The sequence below is a fragment of the Dama dama genome, chromosome 9 (assembly GCF_033118175.1).
Source record: "Dama dama isolate Ldn47 chromosome 9, ASM3311817v1, whole genome shotgun sequence".
Lineage (NCBI taxonomy): Eukaryota > Metazoa > Chordata > Mammalia > Artiodactyla > Cervidae > Dama > Dama dama.
The window spans coordinates 30,482,221-30,507,636 of NC_083689.1; the positions used below are offsets into that span (position 1 = coordinate 30,482,221).

The 25,416-nt window shown below is 43.9% G+C and overlaps 2 protein-coding genes across 12 annotated transcripts in view; one reads left to right on the forward strand and one right to left on the reverse strand.

The window, feature by feature from the left end:
- The window catches only part of GRAMD2B (GRAM domain containing 2B), a 120,638-nt gene that overhangs the window by 25,434 nt on the left and 69,788 nt on the right, over positions 1 to 25,416 (reverse strand). For 6 of the 11 annotated variants that reach the window (XM_061150889.1, XM_061150887.1, XM_061150884.1 and 3 more), the window contains 2 exons: positions 4,813 to 4,932; positions 1,770 to 1,881 (listed from right to left, as the gene is read on the reverse strand). In XM_061150889.1, coding sequence (XP_061006872.1) covers positions 1,770 to 1,881; positions 4,813 to 4,932 — 232 coding nt within the window. Of the gene's footprint in view, positions 1 to 1,769; positions 1,882 to 4,812; positions 4,933 to 9,941; positions 10,068 to 25,416 lie in introns of all 11 variants that reach the window. The other 5 variants (XM_061150880.1, XM_061150883.1, XM_061150881.1 and 2 more) reach the window with 3 other exon arrangements.
- On the forward strand, positions 10,170 to 14,395 carry LOC133061527 (putative monooxygenase p33MONOX). The gene is made up of 2 exons (XM_061149512.1): positions 10,170 to 10,199; positions 12,470 to 14,395. Exons 1-2 carry the CDS (start codon positions 10,170 to 10,172, stop codon positions 13,217 to 13,219), a joined length of 780 nt encoding a protein of 259 aa, XP_061005495.1. The 3' UTR covers positions 13,220 to 14,395.

Sequence of the window (25,416 nt, forward strand, 5' to 3'; positions counted from 1 at the left end):
CTCCAGGACCTGCTACTGGGTTTGCCCCTATCACTATTACTGTGGGGAAGGTATTTCCTTAACCAGTGTTGGGGGAGATGACAAATAGGATTTCTCATGAAAGATTTAGCTCTCCAGGGCAGTAGAAGGCCCAAGAGTCTGAAATGCTACAAATCACTTCATCTTCAAGGCACCTGTTTCCAGTTGTGACAACAATGTACAGACAGCAATTTACAGCCTGTAAAGGGCATTCACAAAACACCACTCCCAGCTCCACAGTAACCTGGGAACCGATGTCCATACTGCACAGTTCAGGGACCTGTGCCTCAAGGATACTTGGGGACTTAACTGGCTCCACACATCTACTAAGAGGTAGAGCTGGGCCCTCCATCCACAGGATCACTCTTCTTCAAAAGCATCCAGCAGGCAGAATCTTATGAGCAGAAAAGAGATACCACAAATTGGCCCTTGATGATTTTATTATCTACTAAAAGTGGTCTCAATGGCATAAGTGGTCCTAGTATTGTCACAAAGGTCATTCATATGACAGACAGTCCCCTCAAGACAACTAATTCATAGATGAACACTTCACATAAAGTAGGTTAGCTCATGCTGTTTCTTGGAGTGCATCTTGCATCCAGAAAGTTCCCTTTGATTAAAGCTAGATGTTGTTCTAAAACTTACGGTTACCAGTGGGGAAAGTGGGGGGTGGGATGGAGGCATAAATTGGGAGATTAGGATTGATAATATACACACTATTATAAAGAAACAGATAACTAGTTAAGAATCTACTGTATAGCATAGGGAACTCCAGTCAATACTCTGTAATGGGCTCTATGGGAATAGCATCTAAAAAAGTGGATATATGTGTAACTGATTCACATTGCCGTTCAGCAGAAACTAACACAACACTATAAATCAACTATACTCCAGTAAAAATTTAAAAAGCTAGGTGTTCTATCAGAGCTTTGCTGAGATTTTCTTTTTAATGGCTATAGTGAGTATTGGCTGCATGCTTGATTCAAAGATATCCTGGGCCATGAAATCTTCAAAAATGTGGATAAAAATCAAATTAAAAAAATGCAGGGACTGATCTAAATTAAACATGACATGACAAACAAATGCAATGCATGGCTCAACTGGATTCTAGAAAGCAGGGAAAAAAAACCCTCTGTAAAAGACATTGACTACTGGGACAACTGTGGACATTGAAAATGGATTTTACATTAGTAATATTTTCATAAATTTACTATTTAGTTAAATTTCATGGGTGAGTCAACAGTTTCTTGTTCCAGTTGTTAGGAGACATATATTCAAGTATTTTAGGAGTAAAGTGTCAAAAAACCCCAAACTGTTGACCCCAGTATGTCATACGCTATGACACAGATCTGTCTGGGTAGATTTCAGAGCAGATTCTTCTAGAGAAGAATCATAACCCCGTTCCAGGTTTTCCTCCTCTGCGTGCACTTGGGAGGCCTTCTATTCACACAGATGCCTTATCAGACTATAACTGCAGTGCAAGGATGTCATAGTTCTCCTGGTCTTGGCTAATTATTAGACAAGCACATGAATCTGAGCTGGCCCCTGCTCTCTGGGCACTTGTCAGAGCTCGGGGCCACAGTGCAGGGCTCACTACCATTCAGCACATGCTGCAAGGTCAGCTGTGAAATCCAGCGTTCTCTAAATCTGTACCTGCGTTAGTCCTGGCCCTTGCCTGCCTTCCTCCAGCTGGCTTCAAATCAATGCCCCTTTCACCCTCTGAGACGATACACATCTCATTCCCAAATCACCTGGCTTGAAGATGAGGACTTTTTCCTTTCAATCTTAGAGTCATTCTTGCTTTCCGTTTTACAGTCGCTTTTCTCATTTGCTAAAGGGGCACCATCGAAACTGGATTTTGACCTGAGGAAAGAAAATCCAGGGAGTCTATAAAATGAAAATTTTTATGCTGCTCACTAACTTTATTACTACATCTTAATTATCACGCCAGCTCACAACAAAGCCTTTCATTGGCTTTTCTCTTCTAGATATCAGCGATCACTCAGTACTCTAAGGGCATTTACCCAGCATGTGATGTGGGTGACGGGGTGATTTCAGCAGCTGGTCATCCCAAACTGCAGAAATCATACCTTATGGAAGAAAGAAGTATTGATCGAGCTGTGAAAGTAATTATATCATCTCAAAAGTACTTCAAGCAGTATACAGAGGAGTACTGCAGGAAAATAACAGAAGCTGCAGCTAAAGTTCAATCCAGGAATATCTGGTTTCAAAACTCTGTCAATACTTCACAAGTGTTAATTGAATGAGGTGCTGCGTTAAATGTGTCAGAACAGACAAGACAGTCTTTATCCTTAAGGAGCCTGTACACACATCAAATATCTCTTTAAAAAGGCAGTATGTGATACAGCATCAAAACAATGCATATCACAGGCGTTAGGAGGAGATACAGAGACAATAAGTCCAACAGGAGGTAAGAGAAGAGACCAACAGGACAACATGGGTTTAATACACTGGGCCTAACAAGATGAGCAGAAATCAGGTATGAGGAAAAGAGAGACAGATCATCACAGAGTGGGAATATAGAAGTGAAATCATGATTAAAAAGAAGACCATGTTTGGAAGTCCTTCCTTTGTTCTCATAAAGTCAGAGGTCAGAGCTCCCCGACTTCTTTCCAAAATGATTCCAGTCCTGCTTCTCCATTTCGGTAGCATTTGCATCTTCAACCATACAGCAAAACACAGCCATTTCAGTGTGGATTGAGTGCAGGACTTTTAGAGGTATATGAATGAACAAGGTTCATGATACAGTTATGTAGATTTTTTCTGTTTCTTGGAGGTAACATGGCACATGAAATTCATGATTCCACAACAGGATTCTTTAGATCAAGGTGTAGTTAAAAACAATGTTTGGTTCAAAGTGAATTTAAGAAGACGCTTAAGCAATTGGGGTGGCATATGGGTGTGACATAGAAACAGAAATGAAGGTAGAGAGACTTTAGGCTCTGGTTTTCTCAGCTATGAGGACCATGCAATGTCCCAGGCCTCTGCCAGCCCCAATAGTTTGAGTCCAAGATACCTATCATTCAATTCAAGGCACAGAGATTTGCATTCAACTACTGGCCATTGAACCAATTTATGGATATAAATATCTTTAGAATTACAAGAATTATTAAAAAAAAAAAACCAAACTGTGAGTAAACATTTGTACTCTACTTGAAAATAAAATTGTTTTTACAAAGGTCAAACTACCTATTATTTATATTAGCCACTAATTTGAATTTATCACCTCTATTGATTCAAATTAATAAATGTTAATGGTACTGTCAAGGCAATGATCAGACCTTTCAAAGAACTACGGGCTGTAAGCAAGGGTGACAGAAGGGCCGCTGTGCTCTTGGTTTCAAGTGGCGCAAGCAGAAGGGTTTGTCTGCACTGCCCTGGCCTGAAGGAAGGGTGGGAGGGATGTTCATTTACATACATGATTTCTTTGTGCCTTTTCAACTTCTCACTTCTTACAAAGGACTATGAGCAGGACCTGCCTAGTGCAAAAATTTTTATTCAAAAATTCAGAATTTCCAGACAGTGAGAGCAGTGCCCTCAGCCAAGCGCAGAGCTCTCTGCACTACACAGATCACACGTTGGAGAAGTTTCATAAGCCCTGGTGCCTGGTGTAAGATGATGAGTGTATTAGTCTCGTGTGAAGCCTGGGGAAGGTGGAGTTACATGTGTAGTGCATTTCAGAGCACCTGTGGTAGCCAGTCAATGGTGGTGAAAGTCACGAGAAACAACAGGCTTTACGTCTTGGTTGAGTAAGGCGGGATGCTCTGACAGGAAAACAGCTCTACAAAGAATGGTTGAAAGCGAGATGCATCAAAACAGACTTGCAGAAAAGACGGAGAGAGAATTGGGAGTGATAGAAAAGAAAAGGCAGGGGGCAGGGTAAAGACTTATGCTTGGTGCTGAGTGAGGAACAGATTAGCAGAGAAGACATGGGCTGGGGTAGCCAGGAAGGAAGGGAAAAGCAGGAGTTACTGAATCACCCTTTAGCAGAGGCCCAAAGACATAGAAGGCGGCAGTTCTGACAGTTCTAATAAGGGGAAGCGAGCTATCAGTCCACTCAACGTAGATGAACGGCCAGGGTTACTTGTGATTGATCGTTGGCTTAACCATTCTCCTTTAAGGGCAGAAAAGCAACTTGAAACTCCTACTTCTTCCTTCTATGTGGAAAAAAGCACATAATTGGTGCCCCTGAGAGTGATGGGGAGCAGAGGTCCATGTCTCAAGCCTCCCCTCTCCTCACAGCCCCACGACCAGACTAGGCCTGGTTTCCATCACTGGCCCCCAGACACAGGCAGTGTCTGTCCAGGGATCCCAGGCAAGGTTTTTTTTCCCTCCTCTCTCTTCTGCGGCTGCCAGGAAAGTGAGGCGGCAGGTGTGCACGCCCATAGGCTGAGCACACGATCCAGCCGGGCGGCCTCATCAGTGACCCTGCCAGTCTTCCCAGGCGCTCTCTTAACTCTGTGCCAGAGAGGGGGCCACCCAGGCTTTATCACGTAGCAAAATCAGTGCTCAAGGAAGGGGCAGAAAGTTTGCAGAAGACTGGGGCGGGAAAGAGAAGAGACACTGCTAGGAAGAGCTCAGACAGAAAGCAGGTGCCAGTGCCTGGATGTGAAGGAAAAACACCTCACTTCTTTCTCAAGGGTGTCCCCTGCCTGCAGGAGAGCTTCCGTCTTAGCCACCACCATGAAACTAGAAACACCAGCTCTTTCCAACAACCCCCCCCTCCCCCCACCGAAAAGCCTAAAAAAAGGAGGGAGTCATGTGAGGACTCACCGCATGGAAATGGTTCTCTTCTGGTCCTGGGACTCGGCCTCGCTGGACAGGGTGGGAGACAGCGCTGCTGGCGACCTGCATACCTTCTTCTTCTCCTCCACACCATTCTCAGCCTCTGAGCTGGGGAAGAGAAAACGCTTCACCTTAGACATCCAGGGTGGGGAGGATGGAAAGACGATGACGTGACCTCACTTTTCTGAGAGTAGAATGACCTTCAATCCTGTGACAGGCTGAAGTCAACAGGGGCAGCTGTGCCCTTCCCATCCCTTCATTCTGGCCCCTCCGCTGGTGCCAGAGGAGGAGGAGCTCCGGGTCATGCCGGCTTCAGATACACCTGTAGGTTTATGTGCAGGTAAATGTCTGACTTTGCAGGGACTTGCTGGCTCCCGGGTCTGTGGCCCATGAGCCCTGCACTGCCCGGCTCGGCCCTGCCCAGCACGGAGGTGGCAGATCACCTGGAGGCTGGGAGGGCCTCCAGAGCCTGCTCACGTGTGGCCTCCAGCCAGGTGTGAGCCGTCCCCCTTCCCCTGGGGAGCCCCCACCCGTTTTGTTTGCACTTACGTCACTTATCACCTTTTGTTGTAGTCCTATAGGACTTGACTTGGGTAGCTGCGAATTTCACCAACTGCCTCTCTCAGCAATTACAATCTCTAATCGGCACCACCACCTAGGCTAGGTGGGAATTACTACCCCCACTTCACTGAGGAAGAAACTGAGGCTCTTACATATGGTGAAATACTCGCCTCAGTTCATAGAACTGGCACCTGTCTGAGTTGGGATTCAAACTCAGGTCTGTCCATCTGAGAGGCCTTTGTATAGAAGGCCATTCTCAAATTTTCTCTCTTCGCATTTGTCCATCCTCTTAACCACCTATCTATCCTCTGAACCCTCTTACTAGTTCTGTGATGTGGGACCCCCAGGCTGGGGGGAAAATCTCATTGATCTTTATACTGACCTCAGGGTCTAGGACACAATGCTGGTATGTAATCGTGCTTAATGGGCTTTTGGAAAACTAGATTTGACCTCAGTGAAAGAGCAAGAAGAGGGGACAATAAGTCAGAGGGCTGCATGCTGAACCATTAATGGATGCAGGAGGGCCAGTGCGGTAGACACAGGAAAAAAGTTCCCACAACCTAGTGAAGTAAGTTGAATAAACCAAAAAAAGAAAAAGAAATCCAGTCGAGAGTCCCTCTTTAAGTAGGGAGACAAAGTGTGTGTGGAACTTCAATAATCCACTTCAGCATTCCTTCAAATATTTACCAAGTTCTCTGAAGGGTCAGATTGAGACCTGCATAGGTCCTGCATAGCACCTTTGAGGACTCAGAAAGAGCCATGCCCAGTCAAAGGCACCCATGAAAAGGTGCTGTCTGTCTGACTGTAGCCCTGTGGACACATGGCCAGCCAGAGAAACGGTGCCCCTTGCTCTGGGCAGAAAGAGCCCAGGGCCAAGATGTGGAGGAAGCAAAGTGGCCGGATGTCAGCCCCTCCTGGCCTCACCTGTCCTGACCAGGCACTTGAGTGCAGTGCGGGGCCCTCAGCTTTCACCAAGTGGGTGCCTCTGATGCAGGGCCCCTAGCTTAGCCCTGACAGAATTAGAGACCCTGCCTCCAGGCCAGCCCACTCAAGCCTTGCCTGTCAATGACAGAACATCCAGGTATGCACAGGTTAAAACGGCTTCTATAGACAGTCTCCACTCTTCTCGTCCCTAACCTGCCGCCTGGTCTCCAGCACTGGTCCTCCCAGGAAGGCCCCCCTCAGCCACACAAACTCCCCAGAACCTCCCAGCCCAGTCACCCCAGCTTCGCTGTTGCTGTCTCTATAACTCACCGGACCCCTCCTTGATTCATGCCGTGGACTGTTAACTTTTTTCTCCCAACTGGCTTATCAATCCAACTTTGAGACTGAGTTCCTTAAAAGCAGGGAACTTCTGTTTTTTTTCCACTACACTCAATTCAGCACTTTGCTTACTGTGGTCACTTGCCGGTGTTGATCGATATGGGATTGACAATGATTGATTCTGTAATGCCTAAAGCGAAAGTGCAATTCATCTACGGGCCAATTCAATTTGGGGTTTTTGTTTACTCAAAGACGCTAAGGAAATTCAAGCAAGCTAATTCCTAACACTGGTGAGATGATTCTTGGAGGCACCCCTTATCCCAGAGGTCGTCTTGTCAGCAGCAGACTCTAGCTGCTAAAATCCGAAAAGCAGAGACTTGCCTGTGCTTGAGTGAGGAGGGTGCGGGGAAAGAAAGAAACCACTTCCTCAGGGCCTCTCAGTCACTGTAAAGTTAGTCAGTGAAGCTGAACTCTGACTGACAAGGGAGATGAAATAACACGTCTCACTGAAGTCATGAAAACAAGGAAATCAGTTTAAAAAACAAAACAAAACAAACAAACCAGAAACAAGAAGGTTCTTTCAAGGACACTGACTTAACTAAAAAAAATTAGTTAGAATTAACTAAAAAAAAAAAAAAGCCAAGTCAACGATCCTTTTCTCTCAACAAAAGCTTGTTTATGGTGTTTATGGGTCGCTGCTGGCCCAGCAGGATATTCAGAGCCTAGCGGTGTGAGACGGATAAATGAGTTTCAGTTTTAAAGAAGCACAGAAGCGGGAGAAGATGCTGGGAACAGGGGATCCATCGTCACCTGGTATTAGCAGGTTATTTCTTCTCCAATCTCGAACCCAATTTAAGCATCAGTTATGGGCCCTGAAAGCTTCTCAGTAGGGAGTTTCTGAGCAATTGCCATCAACAGACAAGGGTGGCAATGCTTAGGAGACAAGGCAGACACACTCATACTAACCAAGCCTGACTTTACCTGCTAGGCAGCAGCATATGTATTACCAGCTAGATGGTTTCAATAAGACACTGCCACACACCGTTACACAATCTATAAATTAAAAAAACAGGCTGACAAGCCCTATCAGCAGTCTGATATTTCTTACTTCCTAGACCTCATTAGTTTGGTGATGAGTTGATTCAGACTTCACAATGTTTCAGAATTAGAATTTTTTTTTCATTTATTTTTATTAGTTGGAGGCTAGTTACTTTACAATATTGTAGTGGTTTTTGCCATACATTGACATGAATCAGTCATGGATTCACATGTGTTCCCCATCCCGATCCTCCCTCCCACTCGTTTCAGAATTAGAATTTTTATGTGGAGTCCACTATTATTCCTCCTGGAAAGTCTCTCTCTTCGTTTACAGTAAACTCAACACCTTTCTCCTGTCGTGTCTATCTCCCAGGCCCTTTGCTTCTCCTGCTGAGGCTGTGTTGTACTCAGGCACCATCACATCTCACTGATGATTAGGTTCTGTCTCAGGTGAATGATTATGCTGTTATCTCAGATAAATGCAAACAAGTGCCTCACTCTGGTTCAGTCCAGGAAGCTGTGTTCCTTCCTAATTACAGTGATAAACCCGTGTTTGTCTCCCTTCCAGTTAAATTAGTCTAAGCTTGGGCATCAAAAAGGTCACTAAGTCCCTTTATGGTAGTACCAGTGAGATAGTTTTACATCCACTATCATTTAAAAAACTCCCTGATTATCATTTCTCGAAACCACAGTCTTGCCCAACAAAGGTTAAGAAGTGACTTGAAGATAGCATATGTTTCACCAGAAAATAAAATCCTGGAAACCGGATGGTCATGATTAAGCTCAGGTCTGTGAAAGCAGAGTGACACCGAAACCCTGTGCTGAAAACTAGGCTGCCCCTGGACTTGCCAAGATCTATAGCCTCAGACTTGTTTTCAGTATGCTGCCTGCTTGGTGACCCTGTGGCCGGTGGGCAAGAGGGGCAGTACTTGGAAAGCAGAGTGATGGGCTGTAGGGACAGAGGAGGACTCTGGGGACCACTGGGCAGCAGCCACACAGCAAACAGAGATGATCAGAGTAACCGAAAGCAGGAAGCAGCATGGGGTGCACACGGTGAGGAGCTGGTGATGGAAATCAGTACCTCTCCAAGACCTCTCAGCCTCGCCCTAGCAAAGTAAACTCAATCTAGTTTGGGAGCAAACTAGATTTTTGTAAGTCAGGAAGAATGGTCTTTCATTTACAATTCTGATGTAACTATATCTTTATCTGGAAACTTTACATTGTGTTTATCTATTGACACATTTATTCCTGAATAGGTACGAGAAGCACCACAAGACAAATGGAAAAACAAATCTCCCTTGTGCCCACCCCTGTTTCATGGTCACCCTGTCTCTCTCCAGAGGCACCTACTGTTCCCAGCGCCTGTGTATCCTTCCAGGGAACCTGAGTGCATACCGGTGTGTGTGTGTGTTTTAAGCACAAGTGATAGCATGCTATTCTATGCCCCTGACCCCTTTTTTTTTTTTTCAACTTATGGCATCTTGGTACTCTTTTCCTATTAGTACCCATAGAGCTTCCTCATTCTTTTTAATGACAGCACAGAGTTCCACTGTAATGGCTGACTTATAATTTAACCAGTTCCTTATTTAGGTGATTTCAGTCTTATCATAAATACAGACAACATTACTAAGAATGTCTTCATATGTTATTATGTCTGAATATATCCATAGGATAATTTCCTGGAAATGAAACTGCTGTGCTAAAATGTACACAAATAAAAAAAATTTTATAGTTATTGCCAAATTTCCTTTAGTAAAGGCTTTGTGACTCACACCCACAATATGTATCAGAGTTTACACATTTCTACCAAAGTGTTAAACTTAAAAAATAATTCAGAGTGCCTAGCACAGAGAATAACAATTTTACCAATGACTAGTTTTTTTTTTAATGTTAAAATTTTTGATCTCTACAAATGTGAGAGGTGAAAAAAAAAAACCCATTATAGTTTTGATTTGATTTACATTTCTCTTCTGATGAGTAAGGCTGAGAATATTTTCATATATGTGTTCTTTATTTCCTGTTTTGCAAATTAGTAGTTTGTATGTACATTTTGCCAATTTTTCTAATGGGCTGCTGTTAGAAACATTTAGGGAAACAATTCTGATCATAACTGCATCACCAAATTCTTGGCAATATCCTAGAATTGACTTTTTAAATAAACACACATTTAGAAAAGTTAAATGGATATCAGAGGTCAGCATAACGTTAAAACATTAATGACACATTAAATTTTCCTTTTTTCTTGATAAGCTTACTGGCAGATTTTAAAAAGGAAAGCCAGAAACATAGTTGGTTTTGGCAAAACCTGTGATGAAACCTGACAGGCTTCCAGTTCAGGATGGCGAACAGGAACACAGATGTTTGCCTCTTCTTTCTGAGGCCTGTTAAAATGAGAAATAATAATCCTGTTTACAATAATGGTGGAAAACCATCCACAGAAGAGTGATTTCTCCACATTCTGGAAAATGAAAGCAAAGTACAACATGAACTCATGTGGCAAAGCAGAGGAAGTTGTATTTTAAAATTTGGGCATCAATGGAAGATAAGAGAATAGTAACCTATTTCTCAGAATCCAATAAGGTGCTATAACAGGAGGATGTAGGAAGTGTGGAAAACATTAAACAAAATTAAAGGTGTGTGTGTGGGTGCTCAAAAGCTCTGCCCATCCTGCACCTCGTGCCTCCCCCTGACCACCCCGCAACATCAAAAGGTCAGACAGTCAGCTACTTAGCCTGTGAGAAAAAAAAAATATTAGAAGGGTAGTCAACTTAAAAAAATGAATAACTTAGCAGCAGAAAATCAGGGTACCTAATATGGAGGCTGAAACCCCAGAATAAATCCCGTCTCTTCTTTCCATTTTGAACAAAGTGGTCCCAAAGTGGTACTTAGGGAGTCTAAGTACCAACTCCCTATCCAAGTTCTATTGAACTACTCTAATTCCTCATCTGACCCCTCACTGCCCACCAGTCCCTCATTATTATATATGAAATGACAGCAAAGGATTGCAAGACACTTGAAGAAAATCTGAAGTCTTAAAGAAAAGACCAGGATAAACCTTTACAAGAAGGTAAAAACCCTAGAAAACTGACTTCAGAGAACAGAAGAAAATAAACAAGCAAACAAAAAACGGAAACCCCAAACCCTCTAATTAATATCTTCAGAGAGAAGACAGAACTCATAAAACAGACCACAATATTATGCAAGAGGATTGAGTTCAAATCCTTACTAGCCTACAAAGCACTTCCAGATCTGCCCTCGCTGCCCCTCCGGATCCCTCTAACACCCTTTTCTCAGTTCATGCTCCCACAAGAAAATCTGTGCACTGGCTGTTCCCTCTGCCTGGAATGCTGTTGTCCCCATAAAGGGCAACCCATGGTTTTCTCTCTCCTTTCCTTCAAGTCATTACTCAAATATTATGTCCTCAAGAAAAACCTGGAGTAACAGACAAATTTGGCCTTGGAGTACAGAATGAAGCAGGGCAAAGGCAAATAGAGTTTTGCCAAGAGAACGCACTGGTCACAGCAAACACCCTCTTCCAACAACACAAGAGAAGACTCTACACATGGACATCACCAGATGGTCAACACTGAAATCAGATTGATTATATTCTTTGCAGGCAAAGATGGAGAAGCTCTGTACAGTCAGCAAAAACAAGACCAGGAGCTGACTGTGGCTCAGATCATGAACTCCTTGTTGCCAAATTCAGACTTACATTGAAGAAAGTAGGGAAAACCACTAGGCCATTCATGTATGATCTAAATCAAATCCCTTATGATTATACAGTGGAAGTGAGAAATAGATTTAAGGGACTAGATCTGATAGAGTGCCTGATGAATTATGGACGGAGGTTCGTGACACTGTACAGCAGACAGGGATCAAGACCATCCCCAAGAAAAAGAAATGCAAAAAAGCAAAATGGCTGTCTGAGGAGGCCTTACAAATAGCTTTGAAAAGAAGAGAAGCGAAAAGCAAAGGAGAAAAGGAAAGATCTACCCATTTGAATGCAGAGTTCCAAAGAATAAAGCAAGGAGAGATAAGAAAGCCTTCCTCGGCGATCAAAGCAAAGAAATAGAGGAAAACAACAGAATGGGAAAGACTAGAGATCTCTTCAAGAAAATAAAAGATACCAAGGGAACATTTCATGCAAAGATGCACACAATAAAGGACAGAAATGGTTTGAACCTAACAGAAGCAGAAGATATTAAGAAGAGGTGGTAAGAATACACAGAAGAATTGTACAAAAAAGATCTTCTTGACCCAGATAATCACGACTGTGTGATCACTCACCTAGAGCCAGACAGCCCAGAATGTGAAGTCAAGTGGGCCTTAGGAAGCATCACTATGAACAAAGCTAGCGGAGGTGATGGAATTCCAGTGGAGCTCTTTCAAATCCTAAAAGATGATGCTGTGAAAGTGCTGCACTCGATATGTCAGAAAATTTGGAAAACTCAGCAGTGGCCACAGGACTGGAAAAGGTCCGTTTTCATTCCAGTCCCAAAGAAAGGGAATGCCAAAGAATGCTCAAACTACAGCACAATTTTGCACTCATCTCACATGCTAGTAAAGTAATGCTCAAAATTCTCCAAGCCAGGTTTCAACAGTACGTGAACCGTGAACTTCTTGATGTTCAAGCTAGTTTTAGAAAAGGCAGAAGGGTTCTCCCTCCCAGGTTGGCGTCTGGGACGTTCTGTGTCGCTTCAGGCACAGCGCCGCTCACACCATGGCTTGGATCCGGACTGCACAACAACCTTTCGAGAGACGTGGGTGTTTGGAGCCTCTTTAGTCCCGGAGCTCGGCAGGCAGCTCCGCGGCGGCGGACGCAAAGCAGGTGGAGGAGGGAGAACCCGGCGTCTCCCCGCGAGCCCCGGCCCCGCCGCCGGCCAGCGGCAGTGAGAAGGCCCCTGTGGTGAAGGCCAAAGCTGCCCACGTCATCATGAGCTCTTTGATCACAAAACAGACCCAGGAGAGCATTCGGCGTTTTGAGCAACAGGCAGGGCTGCGAGATGCTGGCTACACCCCTCACAAGGGCCTCACCACTGAGGAGACCAAGTGCCTTCGAGTGGCAGAAGCACTCCACAAACTAAAGCTCCAGAGTGGAGAGACAGCAAGAGAGGAGAGGCAGCCAGCCTCCACGCAGCCCACCCCCAGCAGCAGTCCCCAGGCCTCTCCTAAGCAGAAGACCAGAGGCTGGTTCACCTCTGGTCCTTCCACAGCCTTACCCGGCCCCAGTCTTAGCACCATGGATTCTGGAAGCGGGGATAAAGACAGCTCGACCGATGAATGGAGCCTCTTTGGACCAAGACCGCTCCAGAAGTCTGAGTCAGGAGGCTTTGCCATCCAGGCCTACCGAGGAGCTCAGAAGCCTTCTCCAGTGGAAGTGATGCGCGCACAAGCCGCCCGGAGCGGGGAGGAGCCAGCAGCGTCCAAGCCGCCCAAGATGGACATCCCGGTGACGGAAGGGACGAGACAGCTGCCGCGGGCCCACAGCCTCAAGCCCCGCGACCTGAATGTTCTCACACCCACTGGCTTCTAGAGCTTTCTGTCCCGGGGACGCTGCATCGAGGGTGTCGAGCCCAGCTCCCTTTACCGTGGCTCTGACATAGGAAAAGTTTTGTCTTTGTGAAAATCAAACTGAGGCTAGGTGGAGACATAATTGGTTTTTGCGAGACATTAGTGCAAAGCTTGTCCTTGTGTGGAAAAGCCAGTTTTGTATTGCTCTAGCTTTAGACTAAACTTGAGCAGTGATGTATGGGGACCTCCCTAGAACTTGGGCCACCGCTTACTAGGTGACTGTCTTCGATGTTCCAGAACCAAGGCTTCAGGATTCCTTCAGCACTGTCCAGGTGCGCACGGACAGAACACGGCGTGGGGACGTCCGCGGACTAGTGCAGGCGGCTTCGGCCCTCGCGGCCGTGCTGGCGCTGGGTGCTCCGGTCTGCTGTTAGGGAACCCTAGACCCGCTGGAGATGTGGGTGCAGCTAGGAGCCAGCCCGGCAGGGACCCCCCGTTTGTGCTGGCAGCAGCCTCCTCGAGTTCTGGGGGACCTCACGGGCCCCCGAGTCCCGCAGCCAGCCCTTCCTCTGGGACCTCTGGGGCCCGTGCTGCGGGAGGGGTGCTTCTCTTCTGCGTGTCACAGAACAAACACTAGTCTTAACATATCCTTTGTTGCACTTTACAGTGAGATTAATTTAACTTCCATTTGGTTGAAAACTTCCTAAGGAGAAAATTCAGTCTACTGGCTTGCTATAGATAAATGGATGTTAAACTTTAAAAAAAGAGGTGGCAACTGCGGTTTGGATATAGTCTTGAGGTTCATATGAAAACTAGTGTCACTCTATTTTGATTTTCTTGTTCAGGCTAGGGCTTGAAAATTTTTTTCCTGGGAGGTAGAAGAATTAAAAAATTTCTGTATGCAATCATTTTCCCCTCAAATGAGCCTCATACCTTTGTAAACATGTACCTCACTGAGGAAAGGAACTGGGGAAGCCACTTTTTCATTTCTCTTCACCGTGTACATGTACAACCACTGTCTTGAACGCTGTCTCCCATTCCTGCTGTCTTTTGCTTTGGACGTTATTGTGTCTACTCAAGGAGCCGAGCTGACCTTCCCCCAGAGGCACCCTGGAGTCTCAAATGATCAGAATTAATTTATTTGTGTCTTCTGTTACGCTTGTATCTCTTACTTGTTTTGACAATAAAAATCCTTACTACTTTCTCAAAAAAAAAAAAAAAAATAGAAAAGGCAGAAGAACCAGAGATCAAATTGCCAACATCCCTCGGATCATCAAAAAAGCAAGAGAGTTCCAGAAAAACATCTATTTCTGCTTTATTGACTATGCCAAAGCCTTTGACTGTGTGGATCATAACAAACTGTGGAAAATTCTTAAAGAGATGGGAATACCAGACCACCTGACCTGCCTCTTGAGAAATCTGTATGCAGGTCAGGAAGCAATAGTTAGAACTGGACATGGAGCAACAGACTGGTTCCAAATAGGAAAAGGAGTACGTCAAGGCTGTATATTGTCACCCCGCTTATTTAACTTATATGCAGAGTACATTATGAGAAATGCTGGGCTGGATGAAGTACAGCTGGAATCAAGATTGCTGGGAGAAATCTCAATAATCTTAGATATGCAGATGACACCACCCTTATGGCAGAAAGTGAAGAAGAACTAAAGAGCCTCTTGATGAAAGTGAAGGAGGACAGTGAAAAAGATGGCCTACAGCTCAATATTCAGAAAACAAAGATCATGGCATCCAGTCCCATCACTTCATGGCAAATAAAAGGAGAAACAGTGGGAACAGTGGCAAACTTCATTTTTTTGGGCTCCAAAATCACTGCAGATGGTGACTTCAGCCATGAAATTAAAAGATCCTTATTGGAAGGAAAGTTATGACCAACCTAGGCAGCTTATTTAAAAACAGAGACATTACTTTGCCAACAAAGGTCCGTCCAGTCAAGGCTATGGTTTTTCCAGTAGTCGTGTATGGATGTGAGAGTTGGACTATAAAGAAAGCTGAGCACCAAAGAATTGATGCTTTTGAACTGTGGTGTTGGAGAAGACTCTTGAGAGTCCCTTGGACTGCAAAGAGATCCAACCAGTCCATCCTAAAGGAAATCAGTTCTGAATGTTCACTGGAAGGACTGATGTTGAAGCTGAAACTCCAATACTTTGTCCACCTGATATGAAGAGTTGACTCCCTGGAAAAGACCCTGATGCTGGGAAGGATTGGGGGCAGGAGGAGAAGGGGACGACAGAGGATGAGATGGCTGGATGGCATCACTGACTCGATGGACATGAGTTTGAGTAAACTCCAGGAGCTGGTGATGGACAGGGAGGCCTGGAGTGCTGCAGTCCATGGAGTCACAAAGAGTTGGACACAACTGAACGACTGAATTGCACTGAACTGAATGAGACCTATTTATGTAATCAAAGGGTTGGAAAATAGCATCAAGATACAGAAATTTGAAAAAAGAAAAATTAAGAGGGAAAAACAAGACATGTTTAAGCCAGGTACTTCTATATCAAATGAACAGGAATTCTAATCAGAAAAAAAAAAAAAAAAAGGAGAAAGTATTATTAAACAAAAAATGAGTGGTAAAGAGGTCAAAGAAGGGCAGAGGTTCCTAACTTCTTATTCTAAAAAGTTGGGAGTCAAATTAATTTCACAAGATATTTTGGTCAAGGTGTTTTTTTAAGAGGCAAATGAATGAAAATAGGAAAAGAGGCAAGCAGGGAAGTTAGTATAAATGAGTTGATACTTTTGTTCCATCAAAACAGGAAGCTGAGAGAGAAAGTAGAGAATTAGAACAGGATGCATATATTTTTATAGATAATGAAGTAACACTACCATTAAATCAAGCACAGTTAAAAGTTATTGGGGAGGCAGATGAAAAACTTAGCAGTTTTTTTTTTTTTTTCTGGAGTAAGGCAGCAGAAAGAAGCAAATCAAATTGTTGTTAAGTTTGGTTCTTAATGAGAGAGGGCTGTGTTTAGACTTTATTTGGTTGGTGGATTGGGAATTAATAGAAGATTTTTAGACAGAAGGAATGAAACGATGAAGATGAGATATTACTCAGTGCTTACCTCTCTGGCACATACATCACAAGCAGCCTGATGATATATGTGCTCATGGAGGGTTGCACTCGCACCAATGTACAAGAACAGGGAACGGGCGCAGGTGGGGGCTGGAGACAGTGAGAAAACAGAAAGGCTGATGGGGGAGGAGTTTGACCTCGAGAGGGGCAGACACTGGAGAGATAATCGAGAGATAACACCAGATCAAGTGGGAGAACAGGCAATGGAGAGGAACATCCAAGATAACCCAAAAGTTATCTGGGGAGTGGAGAAGATCAGCACCACCAGGGACAGTTACAGGGAACACAAGAAGAACTGTAGTTTTGTGGGAGTGATTTTGCAAATCTAGTTTGCCATATAATAGACATATATTGGTAGCAGGTAAAAAACTACATATGAAAACCAGCAGAGCCCAGAGAACAACAACAAAAAGATACTGTCTTCGCAGAGGAAGGTTTCTGTCAGTTGGAAATGAGTTCTGTTGAGTCCCAAGCACACTGTCATAGGGAGTGAACGTGAAAGATGCTCAGTCATGTCTGACTCTTTGAGACCCCATGGACTGACTATACAGTTCATGGAATTCTCCAGGCAAGAATACTGGAGTGGGTAGCCTTTCCCTTCTCCAGGGGATCTTCCCAACCCAGGGATCAAACGTAGGTCTCCTGCATTGCAGGCAGATTCTTTACCAGCTGAGCTATCAGGGAAGCTCTAAATCTTAGCTGCATATCAGAGCTGGAGGAATGGCTGAGCACAGACCACCAACTGGCCCCAACACGGCCCTTGAATCATGGCCCTTGTTCCATGAACAACCACGTGATTCATTCCTACCTTTATATCTACTCCCAATTCTATTTTCAGCATTACTGGTTGGGGCACAGACTTGGATTACTGTGCTGCTGAATGGTTTGCCATGGAAACGAACAGACACCATTCTGTCGTTTTTGAGACTGCATCCAAGTACTGCATTTCAGACTCTTTTGTTGACTTATGATGGCTACTCCATTTCTTCTAAGGGATTCTTGCCCACAGTGGTAGATATAATGGTCATCTAAGTTAAATTCACCCATTCCAGTCCATTTTAGTTTGCTGATTCCTAAAATGCCAATGTTCACTCTTGTCATCTCCTGTTTGACCACTCCGAATTTGCCTTGATTCATGGACCTAACACTTCAGGTTCCTATGCAACATTGTTCTTTATAGCATCAGACTTTACTTCTATCACCAGTCCCATCCACAACTGGGTGTTGTTTTTGCTTTGGCTCCGTCTCTTCATTCTTTCTGGAGTTATTTCCCCACTGTTCTCCAGTAGCATATTGGGTACCTACCGACCTGGGGAGTTCATCTTTCAGTTTCCTATCTTTTTTCCTTTTCACACTGTTCACAGGGTTCTCAACACAAGAATACTGAAGCGGTTTGCCATTCCCCTTTCCAGTGGACCACGTTTTGACAGAACTCTCCACCAGGACCCGTCTGTCTTGGGCGGCCCTACATGGCATGGCTCACAGTTACACCAAGTTAGACAAGGCTGCGGTCCATGTCATCAGTTTGATTAGTTTTCTGGGATTGTGGCTTCCCAGGTGGCTCAGACGGTCTGCCAGCAATACGGGAGACCCAGGTTTGATCCCTGGGTTGGGAAGATCTCCTGGAAAAGGAAATGGCAACCCACTCCAGTACTCTTGCCTGGAAAATTCCACGGATGGAGGAGCCTGGTAGGCTACAGTTCATGGACTGAGAAACTTCACTTTCACTTTCTCTCTGTGATTGTGGTTTTCATTCTGTCTACCCTCTGATAAGAGGCTTATGGAAGCTTCCTGATGGGAGAGACTGACTGAGGGGGAAACTGACTGAGGGGGAAACTGGGTCTTGTGCTGACGGGTGGGGCCATGCTCAGTAAATCTAATCCAGTTTTCTGTTGATGGGCAGGGCTGGGTTCCCTCCCTGTTGTTTGACCTGAGGCTACACTACGGTGGAGGTGATGAAGATAATGGAATGCATGCACTGCTGCACTCAGTGCCCCCGATCCTGCTCAGTGGGCCACTGCTGACCCACGCTGCCACTGGAGACTCTTGGACACTCATGGGCAAGTCTGGGTCAGTCTCTTGTGGGGTCACAGCTCCTTTCTCCTGGGCCCTGGTGTGCACAGGATTTGTCTGTGCTGTTCAAGAGGCACAAGATTTAGAAAAGGCAGAGGAACCAGAGGTCAAATTGTCAGCATCCGCTGGATCCTCGAAAAAGCAAGAGAGTTCCAGAAAAACATCTACTTCTGCTTCATTGACTATGCCAAAGCCTTTGACTGTGTGGATTACAACAAATTGTGGAAAATTCTTAAAGAGTTGGGAATATCAGACCACCTGACCTGCCTCCTGAGAAATCTGTATGCAGGTCAAGTAGCAACTGTTAGAATTGGACATGGAACAACAGACTAGTTCCAAATAGGAAAAGGAGTACGTCAAGGCTGTATATTGTCACCATGCTTGTTTAACTTATATGTGGAGTACATCATGCGAAATGCTGGGCTGGATGAAGCACAAGCTAGGATCAACCAGGAGAAATCTCAATAACCTTAGAAATGCAGATGACACCAGCCTTATGGCAGAAAGGGAAGAAGAACGAAAGAGCCTCTTGATGACAGTTAAAGAGGAGAGTGAAAAAGCTGGCGTAAAACTCAACATTTAGAAAACGAAGATCATGGCATCTGGTACCATCACTTAATGGCAAATAGATGGGGAAACAATGGAAACAGTGACAGACTATTTTTTTGGGCTTCAAAATCACTGCAGATGGTGACTGCAGCTATGAACTTAAAAGATGCTTGCTCCCTGGGAGAAAAGCTATGACCAACCTAGAAAGCATATTAAAAAGCAAAGACATTACTTTGCCAACAAAGGTCTGTCTAGTCAAAGCTATGGTTTTTCCAGTAGTCATGTATGGATGTGAGAGTTGGACTATAAAGAAAGCTGAGCACTGAAGAATTGATGCTTTTGAATTGTGGTGTTGGAGAAGACACTTGAGAGTCCCTTGGACTGCAAGATCCAACCAATCAATCCTAAAGGAAATCAGTTCTGAATATTCATTGGAAGGACTGATGCTGAAGCTGAAACTCCAATACTTTGGCCACCTGATGTGAAGAACTGACTCATTTGAAAAGACCCTGATGCTGGGAAAGATTGAAGGTGGGAGGTGAAGGGGATGACAGAGGATGAGATGGTTGGATAGGATCACCGATTCGACGGACATGAGTTTGAGCAAGCTGTGGGAGTTGGTGATAGACAAGGAAGCCTGGCGTGCTGCAGTCCATGGGTTGCCAAAGTTGGACATGACTGAGTAACTGAACTGAACTGAATTCTGTTTTCCTTGATTTTCTTTCAAAGCCTAAGACAACTCACATAACTTCAAAGTGTGTTCAAATATCAAGATTTTGATTCTGAAGGAAGAGAAGCCCAACTCAAACTGGCTTATGTTTTTATTTTTAAAAAGCCACACACAAGGGCTTCCGTCACTGCTGTAAGATGAAGTTAACAGTAGAGAAGAGCTGCAGCTGCAGCCATGTCCCCTCAACCTGGGAGACACACAGCGGTGACCTCCAGGGTCTCCCTCTCCAAGCCTTCTCGGACATCAATGCCCCATTCATCCCCTGAGACACTGCCTCCATTATGTCATGCCCCTGTTCCAGAACTAACAACGCTTCCTATTGAGCATCAGAATGAGGCATCTGGATGTGAGTCAAGACTCTCCAGAGTTTTGCAGTCTCTCTCTACTTTCTGAAATGACTCCTCCATTCCAGCCCTGTTGGTCCTCTCACCATGGTGGTTTAGTTGCTAAGTTGTGTCTGACTCTTGCAACCCCATGGACTGTAGCCTGCCAGGTTCCTCTGTCCATGGGATTCTCCAGGCAAGAATACTGAAGTGGGTTGCCATTCACTTCTCCAGGGGATCTTCCCAACCCAGAGATAGAACCAGGGTCTCCTCGTTCTATCCGCATTGCAGGCGGATTCTTTACTGATTGAGTTACCAGGGAAGCCCATAGCCTTGCTTATGTGTTTCATCCTTCCTCTGTGTATGGCTCTTGGCTCGTCTAGCCTAGACTGTCCTTTCTGCTCCTTCCTAACAACCCACAACTATTCATTGTTCCATGCCCAGGACATGTCCCTCTTGATATTAGCCCCTATCTCTTTACCTCTAATGTCTGGACATAAAAAAATTATGTAATTAATATTCACTGACTGGACAATTTTGAGTATGTATAAAGTTCAGAACAATAATCAGCATTGGAAAAGGGGCTTGAGCTTAAATTTAATCTCAAGTACTATGTAGAAAACTCCTTCCCAAGTGTGATTTTAAATCCTGTTGGAAGAGGACCAGGTGGAAGGTGGAAGAGGGGGGAAAAAGTCGTCTTTTCCTTTCATTGATTCGGCATTGTGTGCAAACTTATCTTTCAAACTGATCATTAGTTAGGTGAGTAATAATTTGAAATATATGAAAACTGACTGTCTTCATTGTCAGAAGAAACAACAATTGTAAGCAAAATAATAATCAAACTAAATAACTTCTCGACAGTAGTATTTTGAGGCCAAGCACAACTGGAAAACAACAAAAGAAAGTGACGAGAAAATGCATCAAGGAGACAGCAATTGACTTTTCCAATTTCCAGGAAAAAAGTAGATTGATGTTGCTGATAGCTCTGTTTTGTTATTTATACCCTCAGCACGTAAACAGGATTTTGTATAGTACATTGCTCATGCTAACAAAGTTTCTAAAATATATATATCTCCTTCAAACTAATAATCTTCCCAGGGCAAGGACTTTAAATATTTTTTTGTATTTCTATCTCTACTCTTGTTTTGAAAGTGTTCTTCCACCAACTGACACTTTTAATATACCTAATATATGTTAAAGGAAATCTATTTAACTAAGGCTTTGGCCAGAAGGGAAGTGTTTGGGAAAGACCTAGATTTTTAAAAGTGTAATGAGAAACTTACCAAAACAGAAAGATAAGAATGAAAATTTCGGCTGATTCATATCAATGTATGACAAAACCCACTGAAATGTTGTGAAGTAATTAGCCTCCAACTAATAAAAAAAAAAAAAAAGAAAAGAATGAAAATTTCAAATAGGGCATGAAATTCAGGAAATTGCAACCCACTCCAGTATTCTTGCCTGGAGAATCCCATGGACAGAGGAGCCTGGCGGCCGACAGTCAGCGGGGTCACAAAGAGTCACACACGACTCAGCAACTAAACAACACAGGTTTAACAAATCTTCAGCTATATGACAAATATTCAAAAAATCATAAATATCAAATAAGACTGGAAATTACTCAGGTACTGTAGATTAAGCACACACAGAAGAAAACAAAACCCACTGTCAAAACAACCCCATTAAAATTCAGAATAAAAAAAATGTTAAGACCTCTATTTTGGGTTTTCAGAAGTAAGTGGAATCCTTCTCTTAGCAGATCAGTTTGGAACCCCATTTTAAAAGAACAGAGGATCAAGAACTGGGAGGATGAGGATTTCAGGCAAAGTCATAAAAACTTTACAGTATGCAAAGGAGAAAAAAAAAAGAACAAGTGCCTTGTATATCAGGAATGCCAATGAGAAGGTATTTGTAGTGTTAGAATCTGGGAGGTGAGTAGGACTACAAAGAACTGGGTGTCTGAGGTGCTGGTCTTAAGCCTGGAGGGATGAGGGTACAGTTGAGCAGAGGAGCTCTGAGATTGTGAGAGATTAACAGAGCTCTGCCACGGTCTCCTGAAATGACGCTCAGCTTTATGAAAATGCTCCTCCTAAGAAGACTGATGTGTATTTTCTGATACGTGGGTACTGGAAGAGAATCATGTTAGGGAGTTCCATTTCAGAGGCACTCTTCCAGGAAAGAGAAGGAATGAGGACCAGGTGGTAAATGGGAAAAGGAAGAAGAGGGAGAGACACCCCTAAGGGATGGAGTTTCAGTAAGCTGCATTGGTAGAACAGTGTTTTATGTTCACAGAAATTCCTTTTGAGTTAGACTTCCTTTCTCTTGTTACCATACCTACAGTAATAACTTTTATCTGGAGAGCAACAGAGAGACAGAATGTACCATGCCAGAAACGCATGTATTTAGCCAGAAGGGAATATTTTACCTATGAATAGCACAGTAACATTTAAGGTTAAAGAAAACTGTAAAACTACAAGGCCATTTAGAAGCCGACTTGGGAAGAGAGAAACATTTGCTTTGTTTTCAGGAATCCTGGTCCCTGTGGAGACCAGCTGTGCTCCTCCGGCCTTAGCTATTGCAGGAGGTGCTTGGACTGGAAGCATTGGCGGTATGAGCTGTCTCCTACTACCCTGGTGGCCATCTGTGACGACTTGAGTGCTTTCTTTCCTCTTATACCCTTCATTTTCTGGAATGCTATCTTCCTGTTTCATGTAGGGGAGGAGAAAAGATCAAACACCAGAGAGCTGAAAGACCAAGGTACGCAGGCATTGCAACAGAGTTAAAAGTTGCCACAAGAGTCCAAAATAGTACCAGAGAGCCATCTAGAAACCTATTTCTCCTTTGATTCCCCCACTTAAAACTGTCAGAACCACTGTCTCACTGTCCTGTATTCTGATCTCAGGGTGCAGAACTACATGTGTATGAGGACAGCTCAGGATGGAGCACACAGGAATTTCCCAGAGGTCACTGGGAAACGCCACATCATCCCCAGTGATGAAACCGGACATGGGACCTTATGGATGCCATTACCGCAGATGAAGATTCTCTCTGCTTGAATGCTAGATAGTATTACTGAAACTCAGGATTGCTTCTTAATGAAAAACTAATGGGACTCAATTTATAAAGAAGAGAGATGCTATCACTTTTTAAAAAATGGGAAAACTTTACATTAGAGAAAACAGTTTTGTGTAAAAGGCTTTGGTTTAACCAAAACCCTTCCAAACTAGATATACTTAAGGGAAGAACAGTTCATGCTACCCCATGGTGAAAATAAAAGGGTACATTTTTAGTTATTTCAATATGGAATTCCATAATTATATAATATATATGATATAAATAGTATATCATATATCAGAATATTATTAATATCATAAAAATACATATTACATGCTATATAATATCATGTGTTACCTAATATGTAATTGATATATGTATCAAAATATGGAATAATTGTAGAACTAGGAACTCTGTTGAAAAATGCTTATAATTATAATTAATTTAATTTATACATAATAATGAGTACCTCTTTCAAGGAAATAAACAGTAAAAGTCTAATAAATCTTACATCTGATATCCTATTTCCTATCCTTTCTCTCTCCCACTACAAATATGCATTTTCTCTACCTGTGCTAAAATATATATTGTTTTGGAAAACATCTATGCTTGGCCCCTCCGCTCTTCCTTGCCACACCCTCCTCCTGGATTTTCCAGATGACTTTACACTTGCATTGTTCTTCTCAAACAGCATTCGCACCCTCACGACCACGCCATACGAGTCCTCATGCCAACCTGATGAGGCAGGTATGTAAGACAGATGTTATCCATATTTCATAAATAAGGAAACGAAGAGGAGAGCCTTGAGTGACCAAAGAACAACCTGAGTGATTGGAACCTCCATTGTTCTAATATTTGACTATCCCTCTCCTACCAAAGCTAGTCAGAAACCAAGACCTGTGGATTTTACGTCCTTAACATACTCCAGTTATGACCCCTTCTGCTCTTCCCCAGTTCTGTCGGGTTAGCTAGGGTCCTCAGTGTCTCCTGTTCGGACTCCTAAACTTCCCCACCTCATCTGAACGATATCCAACACTTTCTCCTTCCATTTGTGTGGAAGATCACAGTCCTGTGATCTTTGAAAAGCCCAAATATACTATAATATTCATATCATCTCCCCAACCTCACCTCATTTAAAAGCCTTTTTGTTCTCCACTGCCTACAGGATCAAACTGAAGCTGAGTACCGGAGGCATTCTGCAATCTGGAGCCTCCTCACTGGCATTCAGCCTCTTGCCATGTTCTGTCCAGCCCGGTGCTCGGGCTGCACAAGCCTTCTTTCATGGTCCTGGCAAGCACTGGTCATCTTCCAGGATTTAGCTCTGGCTGGGGCCACCTCCTACAGGAAGCCGTCCCTAATCCTCTTTGTGCCCTTAGGACCAACCCTCCTTTACTTAATGCTTCTCCCCAGTACCCTAAAAGGTATGACTGCCATGGAAACTGTATGCTTTACTATGGGCTTTAGGAATTGTGACTGGGCTACTATTTGTTCACCTTTACTCCTAGACCATAACCCCTGGAGGGCAGGGCGTGGGTCTCATCTACCTCTGTACGGGATGTGGGGGTGGGGGTCGGGGAGGAGAGACTCTATTCATTTCATGTTCTTTATATCACAACTCAGGCCAGGTATTCTTATTTCTAGCCCAGAACCCCTTTTAACTACACAGACCTTATAAATAGCAGTAAGAAGCGATATACTCCACTGTGAATTTCCTGGACTCAGGAAAACTGGCATGGGAAAGACCAGGGAACTTTTCTGCTGGGGGCTGGCTCATGTGTGGCAAACTTAGACTTAAACTAGTCAAGGGCAGTTTCAGTGAGGCCATGGCCTGCTTGTTTCAAGCAGATCTTTGCCAGACAAAGATCTGACAAACTGAACCTGCAAATGTTGGGGGCAGAGAAGAAACATTTCCATTGCGAAGCTTCACCATTCCCTCCTCCCAAACTGGGTGAAAGGTAATGGATTCTGCCTTAGGAAGGGCAAATGAGCTGTCATACAGCGGGGAGGGGCCGTTACACCTTAAGAGGCTTTACTTTAAGAGTTTAAAGGGCAATGCTTGGTTATTGCAGATTCTAAGAAACAGGAAGAGAACAGGATTGCTTTTCTTCACTGTACACCTCTTAACTGGATTAAGGCTCAAGGAGAGGAATCAATGCTGTGCCTTTCTAAGAGTGACCCAATGCGTGGTTTCTGGGAGTGGCATCTTCATAAGGGATGCTTATCATACTTCAGTGTCTTAATAAGAGCCTGACTTTCTCATCTCCACACCAGATCCTCCCTTCCACAGCATGTGTTACAAGCGGCCCTGCACAGAGCTGCTCTGTCACATCAAACCTGATTTTAGAAAACACATTCTGCTTTCATTTAAAAAAGGGGGGGAAGGGGCATAAAGGAGTTTAGAA